This window comes from Helobdella robusta, assembly GCF_000326865.2.
Source record: "Helobdella robusta unplaced genomic scaffold HELROscaffold_8, whole genome shotgun sequence".
In the NCBI taxonomy this organism is placed as follows: domain Eukaryota; kingdom Metazoa; phylum Annelida; class Clitellata; order Rhynchobdellida; family Glossiphoniidae; genus Helobdella; species Helobdella robusta.
Genome location: NW_008705459.1, coordinates 830369 through 845880, shown reverse-complemented (window position 1 = coordinate 845880; position 15512 = coordinate 830369). Strand labels below are relative to the sequence as shown.

Below are 15512 nucleotides of genomic sequence, written 5' to 3'. Positions count from 1 at the left end.
CAGACTAATGATTGGCCACCCAAAATTAACACATGGATATATATTAAATAAGTCAGATCAAACATTATGTCAATATTGCGGACACAAATTAACAATCCAACATATTATAACTTGCGAGAACCCAATTACACATAGACATAAACATTTAATATATAAACAGCTTTCAGAATATTTTAAGAATAACAATAATATTATCAATGTAATACAATTTCTGAAAGATTGTAACTACCACGATATGATTTAAATATTTTTCCCATAGTATTTCTCTTTCCCCACGTTCAGTGCAATAAACATTTTTCATATTATCTGAACTTCTATTTTTCCACATGAAGAAAAAAAAATATTTTTTTTTAATTTGGCAAACAATTGCACCATTTTGGGAGCATAAATGCCGTTAAATATGAACAACAACAACATAACAACAAAAAATAAAACTATCGACGAGCAACGTCCTGGATTGAACGTCCTGTTTTACTTGCATCTTCCAATAGACAATTTTATTCGTGCACATTCTCAATAATTCGATTGAACGCGTTACCCATATATTTCCAAATTTGCGACATCGGTAACGTAAAATGGTATTCAAGAAAAACACCGCTCGCGTTAGCCATCTTCAGTTTTCGACAAAAGATGTTCACTCCTGCACTACGATGAAGTGCGAGTCGGTTTTTGCAGGAGACCTACCTATAGAGCTGCGTTATTTTTACTGGCTTAGTTAAATGAAACTAAAGCAGCTAAATTAAACTAATTTTTGAATGTAAAAAGGCTCATTCAATTAAAAAAAACGCAACCTACCTAGAGAGCTGCCTGAAGCAGGCTCATTCAATTAAAAAAAGGAACCTACCTAGAGAGCTGCCTGAAGCAGGCTCATTCAATTGTCAATTATATTTGACCAAGTAGAGACCGACAAATATTACAATTATACAACACTTTAGTCCAATCACTGCATGTGATGAGGGTACATTTTCTATGAACCCAGCGGAAACAGTTTTGACACTGAATCCACAACTCATCAGCGCTTTCATTACAACAAAGCGCTTTTTTAGTTATAAAAAAGTAAACCTTTAGTAACTTTTCTCTGTCTATGCCACTTTTCTGGACGTAACTCACGAATTTTTCAATAAAAGAATCCATATCGCAAAACTCGCAATTGTAAGAAAACTAGTTTCAAAAATTGTTTTGAAAAAGCCGCCTAGCAAACAAGCGCTGAAAAAGAACTCTGTATAAAAGCGAACTTCTACGCAACAAATTTTAAATTCACTTATTGATAATTTTTGTGTTACCAAATTATGAAATTATGAATTAAGATCTATTTTTGTTCTTATTATATATAATTGTTTTTCCTTGCCGTAATTATGTGTATTAAACAATTTGTGTGTATAACAATTATTGACATTATATACGTTTCAGTTCAATTATACACGTTTAATTACATTTCTATTTCCATGTTAAGAAACCACGTTTTTCATTTCTATGTTGGCCATTTTGTTACTTGCTGTCAAGGTTAAATTTATAAAACTGTTCGAGCAATGTCTATTTCATTGTTTGGCGACAGTTATGTGCGTAGAATGGAATTTTTTTTAAAAATGAAAAATGACGTTATTACCCAAGGTAATAAACGTGTCTTATTAAAAGGAAAGCCTGGTGGGAGGATCGGAGGATTGATTAACTTCTTCCGGAAGCATACCATTCCTATTGAAACAATAATCCTTTACATCGGAGGTTGATTCATTTGTTTAATAAATAGTTTAATGTTGGTTAATTATTCTTTTAATATAGTAACAGTTTTGTTTAATTTTTAGTCATTAAAATTAAATACCAGGCAATGATTTGGCGACTGAAACCCCGGAACTCGTGGCCGCGAGATATGAATCCTTACTCAGACTGTTAGAGAACAAAATCAGACCGCGCCGAATAATCATATTAAGCCTGGTTTATAGAAAAGACGTTCAGAAATGGAAAGTTGATAAACTAAATGTTTCATTGAAACAATTCCAGTCTAACATTGTTCATTTCTGGAAGCTTGACAGAGTGGGAGGAGGTAATAATATAGGACTTGACGGCATCCACCTAAATGAACGTGGAATGATGAACTTTAAGAGAAACATCATTTATTCTCTAAAGTGCACGAAATAAATTTTTAACGTTTTTATTTGTAATAAAAAGTTTATAAAAAAGTATGCATTGTTTAATATATCTTTGTATATATATATTATATATGTACCTATATATCCATTTTTTATATAAATGTGTTTGTGTGTGTGGTATGACTTAATTACTCACTTACTAAAACATTTATAACTTTTTTTATTTAACGTTAAAAAAAATTGCGGTTTCAAAATGTAACAAACAAATGTCATAAACAAACCCCAATATCGAAGTTGATTGATACACAGGTTGGGGTTGAATGTTATTAGCATCAAATATCATTAAAACGAAAAAGAAAGTTATTAAATATTCACCATAAAGGTTAAAGGTTTCTCTCTCTTGCGTTTGCTTCAGAGGTTTCAACAACAAACACAGAGCGTATATGAATACGCGTGCAAACCACGTATCATACACATTGCATATGATAGGCGGGAATCTCTTTGTATTCAAACCCAGTCAATGCAATAGCAAGACCAGGCGCCTTTAACCATTGAGCCATCACGCCATAGTTATGACAAATGAATACTTGGTTTCGTCGTTTTCAGGTTTAACTGATTTGAAATAACAGGACTACTCTTTCGCTATTTCCTGTTCCAAAATAACATTAAAAATTTGTCGATTACGTTGAGCTGTTAACAATGGACAAATGCCTCCATTTGACAAATTCTGATGTGACGCAGCATCAGAAAAATAAAACTATTGACGAGCAACGTCCTGGATTGAATGTGCTGTTTCACTGACGGTATTTAATGCCGAAACATAAACATCTGGATCGACGCTAATCCGGTCCGTTTTGTGATGTAATTTTTATGTCACTTTGGGCCAAAAAACAATGAAGGAAGTTGAGTCATCAACTACCACTACGTGTGAAATTAAAACAATTTATATTAGTATAAATGTAATTCTTTTTAGAGAAGCCAACAAAAAACGGGGATATGGTACAAAATTTGTAGCAAATAACTCGTTTAAAAAAAGAAAAGAATGCCGCGAATTAAAACACGAGAATTAAAACATGAACATTTCTTTCGAAAGTAACACTAGAGTTTAAACATGCAGAATAATTTTAAAAATATTTTTTTAAATTTTATTCCGTTTCAAAACATAATCCGAAAAACATCTAAAATTTAAAAAAGTCCAAAAAGTACAATAACGGTATTCTATTCTGGTATTGCCATTTTGTGTTAATCAAATTATAAACTATACTACAAGCAAAAGCAGGAATGACGTTGTAACACAACAGATAAAGGAAACTTCAAAACTGTGGTGCACTTAGGTTGTTTGCGAGAGTGTAACACAATTTCAAAATATTCGATAATATACTGTACAATTTTTAAATTGTATTATGATGTCAACAAAATAATATATAGAATCTTATACTATGCACCTGCGTCTCGAACCGTTATTTTCGTTACCAATCGACAGAGATTTAAAAATAATAACGGTAAAAAATCTCGTATCGTTATAAAACGATTCGAAAAATCTCGTATCCTTTAATAACAATACCAGAGATCTCCTATCGTTATTTAAACAAGACATTTTTAGGAAAGTCTATCATATCGAAATAAAAAATAAAAGACACAATTTTTGTCTCGTACCATTATTTCAATGTGTGGAAATGGTAAAAGTGCACATTGTAAAAAAATAAAGTGTTATAAAATATTAAAACTTATTTAATTTTTTCCAATTGAATGACTTTGGTTTAATAAAGACTCTAAAAATATCGTATCGTTATTAAAACGAGACATTCTCCAAAAGGTCTCGTATCAAATAAAAAATACGAACAAAACAAACTTTTCTTTAATTTTTCAATTGAATGGCTGTTTTCTGGGCGAAATGACTGGGCGGCGTGATAGTCTAATGGTTAAGGTCGCCTGGTGCTGTTTCGCAGTAACCGGGTTCGAATGTGACAAAAATATCCCCGCGTACCATATGCTTCGTGTGTAATGTTCATTTATGATGTTTTGCACTCTGTTGAATCCTCTGAACTTTGGAAGAGTGTAATTGACCTTTAACTTTTTTCTGTTTTAATACAGTACATTTTGTAAAGCGGAGTTGGCGGGAAAACAACTAAGGGCAGACTGTAAATGTGCCAAGCGTCATTGTTATTGCGCGATGTTTAAATACTATCTTTCAAAAACTCAAAAATCATCATACAATTTGTGCACATACTTGTGCAGATGATTTTATTATATCAATATATAGTCTTCAATACCTCGTTATCGTATTGTTATCGTATCGTTATGTATCGTTTTCAAAATAATAACGAGACGCAGATTCTTATGTAATAAAATAAATTTTTAATAATTCCGTGTATTTTCATTAAACGAAAATTTATTAGATCAATCCGTTCAGCCGATTTGACATGATTGAGTCCGCCGGTTAGATGCACCAAAACCGTGGCGAACATTACATTTGTATTTTTCAGCCAATTTGACAATTTTGGTTCTGCCTGATAGATACACCAAAACCGTCGCGAACATTACCTTCGTTCGCGAACATTACCTTCGTTTCCTCTTCAATTCTTCAATTGCATTTATTTCTATTTTTCATTAATAAAAATTTATTGTTGATTTATGTTAAAAATGGCTCTTAGAGAAAGGAATGAAAATGGTTGATCTGATACGTAGTATTTTAAACACAGAAGATGCTGAGAGGTGGGCAAAACAGAACGGTTTGATAGCAGCCACGATGACATGCCACTGTCTTGCAGACATGAGGTTTACATACTTTTCATGCTCAAACAATTTTTTTCCGTTAATTATTTTTCGTTATCATTTTATACTATTGCCTTGCATGCTGTAAGCTGCATCTTACATGCAAAGAGGTCGAGGAACCAGGATGCACACCCAGTTAAGGCACGCTGGGTTTTTAGAGGCATCAATACGCAAACGTAGGATGTCTTTCTGGTGAAAGTAGATGGACGAGATGCTGCCACGTTGTTGCCATTGATACAGCGAAAAAGTTTAATGTTTTAAAAATTTATTTTGGTTGGTTATGAAATATAGTTCGATTTTAATAATTTTAGGTACAACAGTTTGAACGGATCAATGGACTGTTTATAACACCATAACAAACATAACCGGTCTAAGCCACCAAACTGTGAATTACTCCATTACATTTCTGGCAGTAAACGCAGTGCACACAAATGGAGTGGAGAATTTGTGGCGATGCGCCAAACAAAAATGTAAAAGAATGAATGGTACGTGCGATGCTCACCATCATACCTTGCTGAGTTTATGTGGCTGCACACCATCGCAGATAGAAAAAAGCTGTTCTAGAAAGCTTTGGAACTTATTCGACATTATTATGTGGTTTAAAATTTTGACACTTTTTTTATTAACTATTATTAGATACTTCTGTTTTCTTTTTCTAATAAAATATAATTTGCAAATAAAATTACAAATATTTCTCATGTTTATAACATTTAAAAAAAAATAAAAATAAATATTAGAATATCATTGAAAATTACATATAGAAAAAAATTAAGGCCCTTCGGTTAAAAAATTTACAAATTGAATAAAAATCTAGGGGAGGCCTATTTACAACATGCAACACTTTCTTATGGGTTGAAGAAGGGATATGCAAAGAACCTCAATTATTTTTAACTTTTAATTATTTTCGGTAATGTCGATTTTATTTTCAATTTATACCAAATAAAAGTAATTATTACCACCTTGAATAACAATTTAAAAATATAAAATTTTAACATTTTAAATAAATTATTTTGTACGCAGACGACACCAACATACTTTTTTCTACTAAGAAACCAAAAGAAAATGTACAGACAATACATAAAACTTTAGAATTAATTGCTGATTGGTTTGCTTTTAACAAATTAATAATAATAAATGTTGTTATATTCTGTTCGGACCCACAATAATAACGAATTTAGTACTTGACTTCAACATTACCATTGACGGACATTCTTGTGAACCACACATCAATACCATAGCTCAAAAACTTAATAAATCTCTAGGTGTATTCTATAAAATTAAATCAACAATCAACTACGACATTTTCATAGATTTCTACTATGCACTCGTATATCCCCATTTAACATATTGCCACATCTTTTGGAAAAATAGCCCAGATACTTATCTTAAACAGATTGTAAAAATGTCAAAATCGATTTGTACACATACTTCAAGATCTCCCTTTAAGGTGTCACGTTAGCCATTACTACTCCAACATAAATTTGCTCAACATCAAAAACATTCACACACACACACACACACATATATATATATATATATATATATGTGTGTGTTGGTAATAGACCATAATTTTTACAATATTCTATAAATTCTACCGAATGTTTGGCGTTAATATGTTTGTAGTTCGTTTTTTCGATTTTTCTCACTAAAGTTTTTTGGTGAACGTTTAGTTTATTAAAATTCAAAATAAACTTATTTTTCGAATTCATGCTGCAAATAAGGCCATATTTCGATTCCGAATGAATCATCGTCAGTGCTCCTTGTTGTATATATAGGGAAATATTGACTTTGTCAAGATTAACTTTGATGTTGTAAAAATTAACTTTGGTGTTGTAAAATTGAACTTTGATGCGAATTAGGTGTCAGGTTTCTTAATTGGCTGGTCATCTTCTTTGGTCTTCTTTTCTTCATCGATAGCATCATATTCTTCTTTGTCACTATTTACTCTAAGTTAAAGCGTAATCACGTAATATATGAATTTAATTGCCCCTTTGACGGCTGTGCACGTCAACATGACTCATATATCGGGATTACTACTACCTCACTGACTAGAAGGCTTACGATGCATAAACAGAGTGGTGCTATCAAATCTCATTTGGACTCAACACACTCAATCACAATTAGCCGTGAAATCCTCGACAACAACACCAAAGTAATATACCAGAACAGCAACTACACGCATCTTAAAATTGCACAAGCAGTCCTAATCGACATCAATAAACCAAAAATAAATATACAACAAAAAATGACAACCTCACTTCCAACCCGGCGCTTAACCAACAACGAAAACAAAGAAGTAATAAAAACTAGCATCGTAAATAGTGACAAAGAAGAATATGATGCTATCGATGAAGAAAAGGAGACCAAAGAAGATGAGCCTTATTTATTTTAGTCCAAAACTTAAGTGTTTTTGAAGTAGGATCTATTAGAATGGTCAGATATTGACAGCGAAAGACAGTATGAAAACGTTGTGTGCAGTATTTTTAATAAAACTCAAGAAACGTCAATTATTAATCAGGAAACACTGTTTTAAGATGAAAGTCAACCAAAAATCAACGTGAAAAGCAAAAAAAAACATTACCACCAGTCTTATTTTGTCCCGTTTCGCAAATTTGGTTAGTTTCTTGACTCTTCCCGTCAAAGTTGTCTAAATTCGCCTCTGGATATAATGCTGGTTACCGTAAGAGAGGCCTTAGAGGCATTAGTATCTATGCCTAAGTGTCTGTCGGTGTGACATTGTTTAGATATTGTAAAAAGTATTTTTAACAATATCTAAACAATGTCACAACAACGCTCAGAATTCTGCATTATCAAATTTCTTTGTTGGTTACATTCAGCCAAGAAATGCGTTTTTACTGGTGAAGAATGTTTGCTTGACGAAATACCATGAAGACACTTTCACCTTTCAGTCAAAAAATCTGAGGCAACATCTATTACTCGGGCAATAAGCTTCAATAGATATATGTCCGCATTTTTGATAACTTTTCAGTAGTTCATGAATGTTTTGTGTTTGCTTTAGAGGATATCTACAACATCGATGAAACAAGAATTAATTATTACAATAAATCGTCCGAGCAAAATTGTTGTCAGAAAGGTGTGAAACAAGTGAAGCAAGTTGGTGCTATTGTTTTGCAAGAACGTGGTCTTTGGTTAATGGCTGTTATTGTTAATGTTAATTAATACATTTTTTGATCTGAAAATATTTCTTTATAGCAATAAAATTGCTTAGCAACAGTTAATAAATAATGGCTAAACGTACTCTGGTGTTTAGTGCAACATGTCCTGTAAACGAAAATTTTAACATTTTAAATAAAAGCAATATTTTGTAATTAATAATAAATATACGATCGTAACTTTTGACGATATAACTAAATAAATAAAACTGCCTTCGCTCACTTCTAACGGTTTAACAAGAAGCTTACTTCCGTAGGGGAGTTGGAGGGTGATTTTTTATCGTTCGAGTCAAAATTAACGATCGTATATTTACTAATTTCAAAATATTGCTTTTATTTAAAATGTTTTAAATTTAAATTTTTTTAAATTATTATTCAATGTGGTAATTAATTACTTTTATTGAGTATAAATTTAAAAAAATAAAATCGACATTACCGAAAATAATTAAAAGTTGAAAAATTGAGGTTCATTGCATATCACTGCTTCAACTCATAAGAAAGTGTTGTATATTGGTAAATAGGCCTTCCCTTGCTATTGACTCGAACGATAAAAAATCACCCTCCAACTCCCCTCCGGAAGTAAGTTTCTTGTTCGACCGTTGAAAGTGGGCGAAGGCCATTATATTTATTCTAGATATATGGGTTATCTTCATATAAAATGTTCAAATTTAAGAATTCTATGTTCTATGGTGCCGATCGGTTGTAAACAAATTTTTTCGATAAATTTTTTGCAATAAAATCGTTTTAATTTGAAGTTTTTAATCAAATTGTGATTATTACTATTCTCATTGTTGAAAAAGTTTTTTTTGACAGAAAAAAGCAAAGACTTTCAAGAAAGAATAATTGGAGAAGCGATAATAAGCAAAAACAAGGTTAGTTAAGCACGTGTCAAAATTTTGGAAGCCAGAAAATGTGTAAAGGTATGAAGAAATGCGATAAATATGAAATGTATGGTGTGGGTGAAAGTTTTGTGGGCTCGGACTGCAAAACATGCTGTAAATTGGAAGAATTAGACAGAAAATATAATGAACAGCATGATAAGATCGCCCAACTCGAACAACAGCTTGTAGAGCTTCTAAGCAATAAAAAATCAACAAGCGAAAATGAATTTGTGAAAAAGCAGTTTAAAGAACAGAAATCACGTCTAGACAAAATTGAAGAGCAACTGCAAAAAATAAAAAAAAACAGATGAAAAAAATATCAAGAAAACGGTTGAAGCCAACAAAGAGACATGGACCACAGTTGTCAGAAAGAGTGTGGACAAAGAGTTGAAAGTTGTGCAAGAAACAGTCAAAAGTGTCGAAGAGAAAGTGGAACTAAATGCAGAAGAAGGAAAACGAAAAGAACGCAAAAGAAATAACATCGTCATCCATAAATTGACAGAAAACAACGCGTCAGAAGCAAAAGAGAAAAATACGGCTGACAGAAAATCTGTTACGTTTCTTTTTAATGAAGTGTTAAAGATTCCGTGCGAGAATACGGATATAAAAAGTGTGTTTTGACTTGGAAAAATCAAAGAAGGAGAAAATGGATGACCTCTTTTGATAGGATTTCTCGATGGAACACTGAAAAACAGAGTTTTAGAAAATTTGTAAAAACTCCGAAATGCGGATGAAAATTTTAGAAGGACATCGGTGACGCACGATACGACAAAAACAGAAAGAGACCAATGCAGAGAGCTAGTGAAGGAGTCAAAAATTAGGCAAAGCAAAGAAACATCGGGGGAATTTATTTTCAAGGTGAAAGGTCTACCAGGAGACATGAGAATTGTAAAGCTGAAGAAATATTAAATACAACGGGTGACAACGCAGAGAAAGCAACAATAAAAAAGAAAAAAAACAAACCTGAAATTTTAAAATGTTTCTGTGTGAATACAAGAAGTATTGTAAATATTGATAAAAGAACAGAACTGGAGTTATATATAGAGAATGAACAACCCGATATCATAGGTATAACTGAATCATGGGCGAAAGAATCAATTCAAGATAGTGAGATAGAACTGAACGGATACGTAATGTTTAGAAAAGACAGGGAACACAGTAAAGATAAAGGACAGGGTGGCGGAGTGTTATTGTACATAAACGAAAAACTGACTGCACTGGAAAGAAAAGACCTGAAAAACGACAAATTTAAAGAAATTGTTTGGTGTGATATAAAGAACGATACTTAAACACTGCGTGTAGGAGTATGCTACAGAGTACCAGATTCAACAAAAGAGAATGACAGCGGATTACGTGAACTGATCAGAAATGCCACAAAAGTGCCTTGCGTAATAATGGGAGACTTTAACCACCATATTGACTGGAATCATAGAGAAGGCAAAAAGCTGGTAGACGAACTGTTTCTGGACTGCATAGACGAAAACTTCCTTACTCAGCATGTGATGGAGCCAACAAGGGGAGAAAATATATTAGATTTAATAATATCAGCAGAAGAGAACTTAATAGAAGAAGTTAGGGTAGGAGAAGAATTTGGAACGAGCGATCATAGGATACTTAGATTCAACATAGTGTTAGAGCAGAAAAAATAAGACGAAGCTTATTCAAAGCGCTACAAATATTTCAAAGCAAACTACGTCAAGGTCAGAAATAAAATCATAGAGATGAACTTGGCAGAGCGATTGAAAGATTTGGGAGTGCAAAATAAATAGAAAACCTTTGTGTTCTGTATGAATAAAGGTTGTTGAAGAAACTATACCGACTATCCGGAGAAGCAACAAAAAGCTACCGTGGATAAATAAAAATGTACAGAAAACAAGAAGATCAAAATTTAAAGCATGGAAGAAGATGCAGGAGTTAAGACAGAGATATCTCAGAAATGCTAAAGATATCTCAAAAAGTGAGTTAGAAGCAGCAAGGGATAAATACATCAGAAAGAGAAATCTAGCAAAGGCAACAAACAGGAAAGCAATAAAGGAATATGAAGAAAAGCTAAGTGAGAACATAAGTAAAGACAGTAAAAGCTTTTTCAGTTACATGGGAAGTAAACAAAAAAGGAAAGATAAAGTGGGGCCTCTGAAAACTGATCATGGCAACATTGTAACGGAAGAAAAAGAAATGGCTGAGATGCTCAATAACTACTTTGGATCGGTGCTGACAAAAGAAAATACAAATAACATAAAGGAGCCAAAAAAATTGCTTGGGGGAAGCCAAGAAAGGATGCTTACAAGTGTTTACATAACAGAAGAGATGGTTGTCGAAATATTAGGCAGTCTCAAAGAGAATAAAACTCCAGGAATAGATGAGCTGCACCCAAAATTTTTAAAGGAAATAAGACATGAAGTAGGAGCCACACTGTGCGAAATATTTAATGACTCTTTAAGATCAGGAGATATACCAAGGGATTGGAGAGACGCTATCGTCACGCCATTGTTCAAAAAAGGACGTAGAAGCGAAACTAGTAACTACAGACCAGTTAGTTTAACTTGCATTAAATGTAAAATATTAGAAAAAATTATCAAGAAGAATATAGTCGAGCACTTAAATTCTAACTGCATAATCAATGACAGCCAACATGGTTTTATGAAAAGACGATCCTGTCTATCTAACCTATTGGATTTTTTTGAAGATGTTTATGCTAACCTAGACCAGAATAACTCGGTAGACGTAATATATTTAGATTTTGCAAAAGCATTCAATAAGGTGCCACATAAAAGGTTATCCAAAAAGTTACAGGCATGTGGGGTAGAAGAAAATCTGCTACAATGGATAAAAAATTGGCTGAAAGATAGGAGACAACAAGTGCGGATAAAAGAAATAAACTCGAGATGGATAGATGTAACAAGTGGCGTGCCTCAGGGATTGGTATTGGAACCGCTATTATTTGTGATATACATTAACGACATCGACGAAGGAATAGTCTCTAAGATTTCAAAGTTTGCAGATGATACCAAATTATGTGGGAAAGTCAACAACGATGAAGATGCAGAAATATTGCAAAAAGACCTAGCAAGACTGTACCAATGGTCCAAGGACTGGCAAATGCTTTTCAACGTTGACAAATGTGCAGTCATGCACTTAGGGAGGAAGAACGCTAGATATGAATATAAAATTGGTGAAAGAGAACTACGATCGACAGAGGAAGAAAAGGATCTAGGAATCATTGTTCATCAAAGCACAAAACCGTCAAGACAATGTACAGCTGCAGCGGCCAGAGCCAATACGATCTTGGGATTTATAAGAAGAACAATGGTCAGCAGAGAGAAGCATATTATACTGAAACTGTATAAAACCCTGGTCAGACCTCATCTGGAGTACTGTGTTCAAGCATGGAGCCCATATATGCAGAAAGATAAGGAAGTTTTGGAAAAAGTACAGCGTAGAGCCACAAGAATGATTAGAGGAATCGGAAAAATGGAATACGATGAGAGATTGAAAAAATGCGACTTGACATCATTGGAAAAAAGAAGATGTAGAGGAGATCTAATCCAAACATATAAATTGATCACGAATAGGGAAACAACTCCATACTCGAGATTTTTCAGGCTAGTAAACAGTGATGAACTACGAGGACACAGATTTAAGATTTTCAAAAACTTGGATAGAAAAATAAAGAGCAGATTCTTCAGCAGTAGAGTGGTCAACGCCTGGAACGAGCTAGGCGATGATGCAGTCTGCGAATTCACTCAACAGCTTCAAAGCCAAACTCGGACAGATAGGATATTAGGAGATCTAATTAGTAGTAGTTCTTACACAGACCATAGTCTTCTGAACCACTTTAAACCCCGTTAATAATAATAATTAATAATAATAATAATAATAATTGTTATAATAATTTGATAAATAATTAAATTAAATGAGCAAATAAATAGCAAACAAACAAAAGTTACAAATTGTTTGAGGTATACAGTGTGAATAAATCATAGATGTGTTTTCTAAAAAAAAAAAATCAATAATTTCTTGTCACCTTGCAGATGTTTAACGGAAGTGATAAATACGTCTGGTGCTCCACATGTATTTTAATTCCTATTTTAGCGTAATCAGCCTATGTTATCGTAACCAACGTATTATGTTTTCCTTGATTACAGTTTTATTTTTAATCAAGCAGCCTAATTTGATTTCAATGTACTGAGTAGTGATTTGAATAGCTGTTATTTTTATTTTTTGAACAGAAAAATTATGGACAAGGTTAGCTATCTATCGTTAAAATAGCTAATTTGAAATTTCAAAATCGTGCGTGTACGTGTGTTGTTAGTAGTTTTGTTAGACAGGCTAGGTTAGACTACAGCGTAGAGACAGTGGTATAGCTTATTATAGATTTAGATTTTTAGAATATCGATAGATACTGCAATAGAATGTTAGATTGGTATCTCATCACTAATGTTTACAAAATGGCTTTTAAATTGTGGTTGGAGCTTAATATTAAATTAATTAAATGGTCATGTTTTAAAAGTGGACTGGAAATAAAAATGTAAAATAAATGGTCTTTTAAACTACCATTAACGCTTTTAATAAACTTGATTTAATAAGTTTGATGGGCAATGAAACATTTAAATTAAAAAAATATATTTTAAACTTTCAAAAACGTCTATATTTTTGGATTGATGCATAAAAATCGTTTTTATTTTAAAATTCGTTAAATCTGACCATGATTTTGTGCTGCTATAAGCCATGCACATTTTTTAGGCCGAATATTATTTTAAAAAGTATTTGTAAGAATTTCTGTTACTTACAATTGAAAATAAATTTTTTTTAAATAATTTTTTAAAAATTTTATTTGCGCATCGTAATTTCAATAATATTTATTATCTTTGGCAAGAATTCATTTTCCTTTTTCTTTCAGTTGTGAGCAGCGAGGTTTGTGAAGATTTGGTCAATTGTTCAAATTAAATAAAATTTGCTTTTATCTTTTAAAATTATTTTCAAGCCTTAACTTCAATTTTTATAAATAATTTATATATTTTTTATAAAATTTTAATTTTTGTATAATTGTCAATAGTTGCTGCATTGATTAGGTAGGTGGGTTTGGAAGCACTATGGAAAAATAAAGCCATCTGCTTATTTGAACAAACTGGTACTGCAAAATCTGAAGGTACTAATAGTGATACTATCAATATTTAAATTTTGTTTATTGTTGTTCATTGATTGTGATAATATTTAAAAAAATTAAAATAAAATATCTAATAATGAAATGGTAAATTTTTATAGCAAATTTTGTTATGGCTTTTTAAAAATTTAGGAATTCATTGTTAAGAAAATGTTTTGGCAAACAAACATGATGTAGATGCATCTGTATTCGTACTATATGCAGATAACCAACGCCTAACAGAAGCTGCTTTGAAGCAAGCTAAAAATATGTTAGATACTGGTGCAAACCCACCGCTTGTAACAAACGAGGTAAATCGTTATATATTTTAACATGAATTTCATTGCATTTGAGATTATATTTCATGATGCCAGGTTCACTGGAACCCCGGAAGAGAAGCTGATGGCCGCGCTCTGGTTGCCTGGTGTAACAAGTGAAATTTTAGTTGACGATAATGGTACAATCACTTGTCATTTGGTATCCTGTTGCTATCAAGGGAGAAGAAGTCCAACCAAAAGGAAACAGCAACTGCTCCAACAACGTAAACTTGCGTTTGAAAAATTGTCTGTCTGTGCAGGATCAACTCAGTTTACCCAAAGAAAGAACCAAAAACTGTGTTCAAATGGATTGCAAAACTTCAATTGATCAAAAGTACACAGATGACTTTGACCATGAAACTATATATTTTCAATGAAGCATGGGTAAAATTAAAAAAATAAGATGGGGTCGATTGGACAAAATTTGTATGTTTGTGTTGTTTGTACATTAGTCTGGGAGAGACAACCAAACTTGTACTTTGTGGGAGCAGTGTGATGGCTGCATAAACTGGTACTACTGTTCATGTGTTAAGACAAAGACTACGCCTTATAGCAATTATAACATCTCAACGTCGAAGTCGGCATGCGGTTTCCTCACGACTTATAATTTCTATTCTTATCTCTGTTAACACAAGTGTTATAATTATTAATACATGGTCGTGAAATAATGTTAGTTGTAATATTACTGGGGATACTATGTCTTGTAGCAGCAGTTGTCCTCAATAAGGCATATAAGTGAGTCTATGACTTACTCCTAATTAGAAACATTAGGATTTTATTTATAAAAACAAGGATTAGATACCCTTCTATTAATAGCCTACCATAAGAGTCGGAAGAACAACAGTTTAAACACCAAAGAATTTGGCGGTGTCTTATTCAATTAGGAAAACCTGTCCTTTAAAGTTATGCCAATTGATAGAAGGTTTATTATATTCCCAATACGGTTTGTTATAGCTGTAATTATGCCAGCAGCTAAAAACTTAGAGTTTTTATAGTAGATAACTAAGATGAATATAGTAGAGTTATTAAATCATTTGTGATCAAATATTGGATCAGAGAAAAGATGTATTAATCTCATAGATTTTAGGATGCAGATCCTAGCATAGCATAAATTCGAATTCACATATTACCAAATA

The 15512-nt window shown here is 32.5% G+C and overlaps 3 protein-coding genes across 3 annotated transcripts; all 3 read left to right on the top strand.

Moving 5' to 3' along the window:
- Positions 1-1586: 1586 nt before the first annotated feature.
- HELRODRAFT_165373 (hypothetical protein) lies at positions 1587-2136 on the top strand (the record flags this gene model as incomplete). Its single annotated transcript, XM_009031970.1, has 2 exons — positions 1587-1722; positions 1823-2136. 2 exons carry the CDS (start codon positions 1587-1589, stop codon positions 2134-2136), a joined length of 450 nt encoding a protein of 149 aa, XP_009030218.1.
- Positions 2137-8945: 6809 nt separating this feature from the next.
- On the top strand, positions 8946-9825 carry HELRODRAFT_165372 (hypothetical protein; the record flags this gene model as incomplete). Its single annotated transcript, XM_009031969.1, has 3 exons — positions 8946-9177; positions 9254-9526; positions 9695-9825. 3 exons carry the CDS (start codon positions 8946-8948, stop codon positions 9823-9825), a joined length of 636 nt encoding a protein of 211 aa, XP_009030217.1.
- A 224-nt stretch (positions 9826-10049) lies between these two features.
- HELRODRAFT_165371 (hypothetical protein) lies at positions 10050-14704 on the top strand (the record flags this gene model as incomplete). Its single annotated transcript, XM_009031968.1, has 3 exons — positions 10050-10092; positions 10219-10546; positions 14434-14704. 3 exons carry the CDS (start codon positions 10050-10052, stop codon positions 14702-14704), a joined length of 642 nt encoding a protein of 213 aa, XP_009030216.1.
- Positions 14705-15512: the final 808 nt, after the last annotated feature.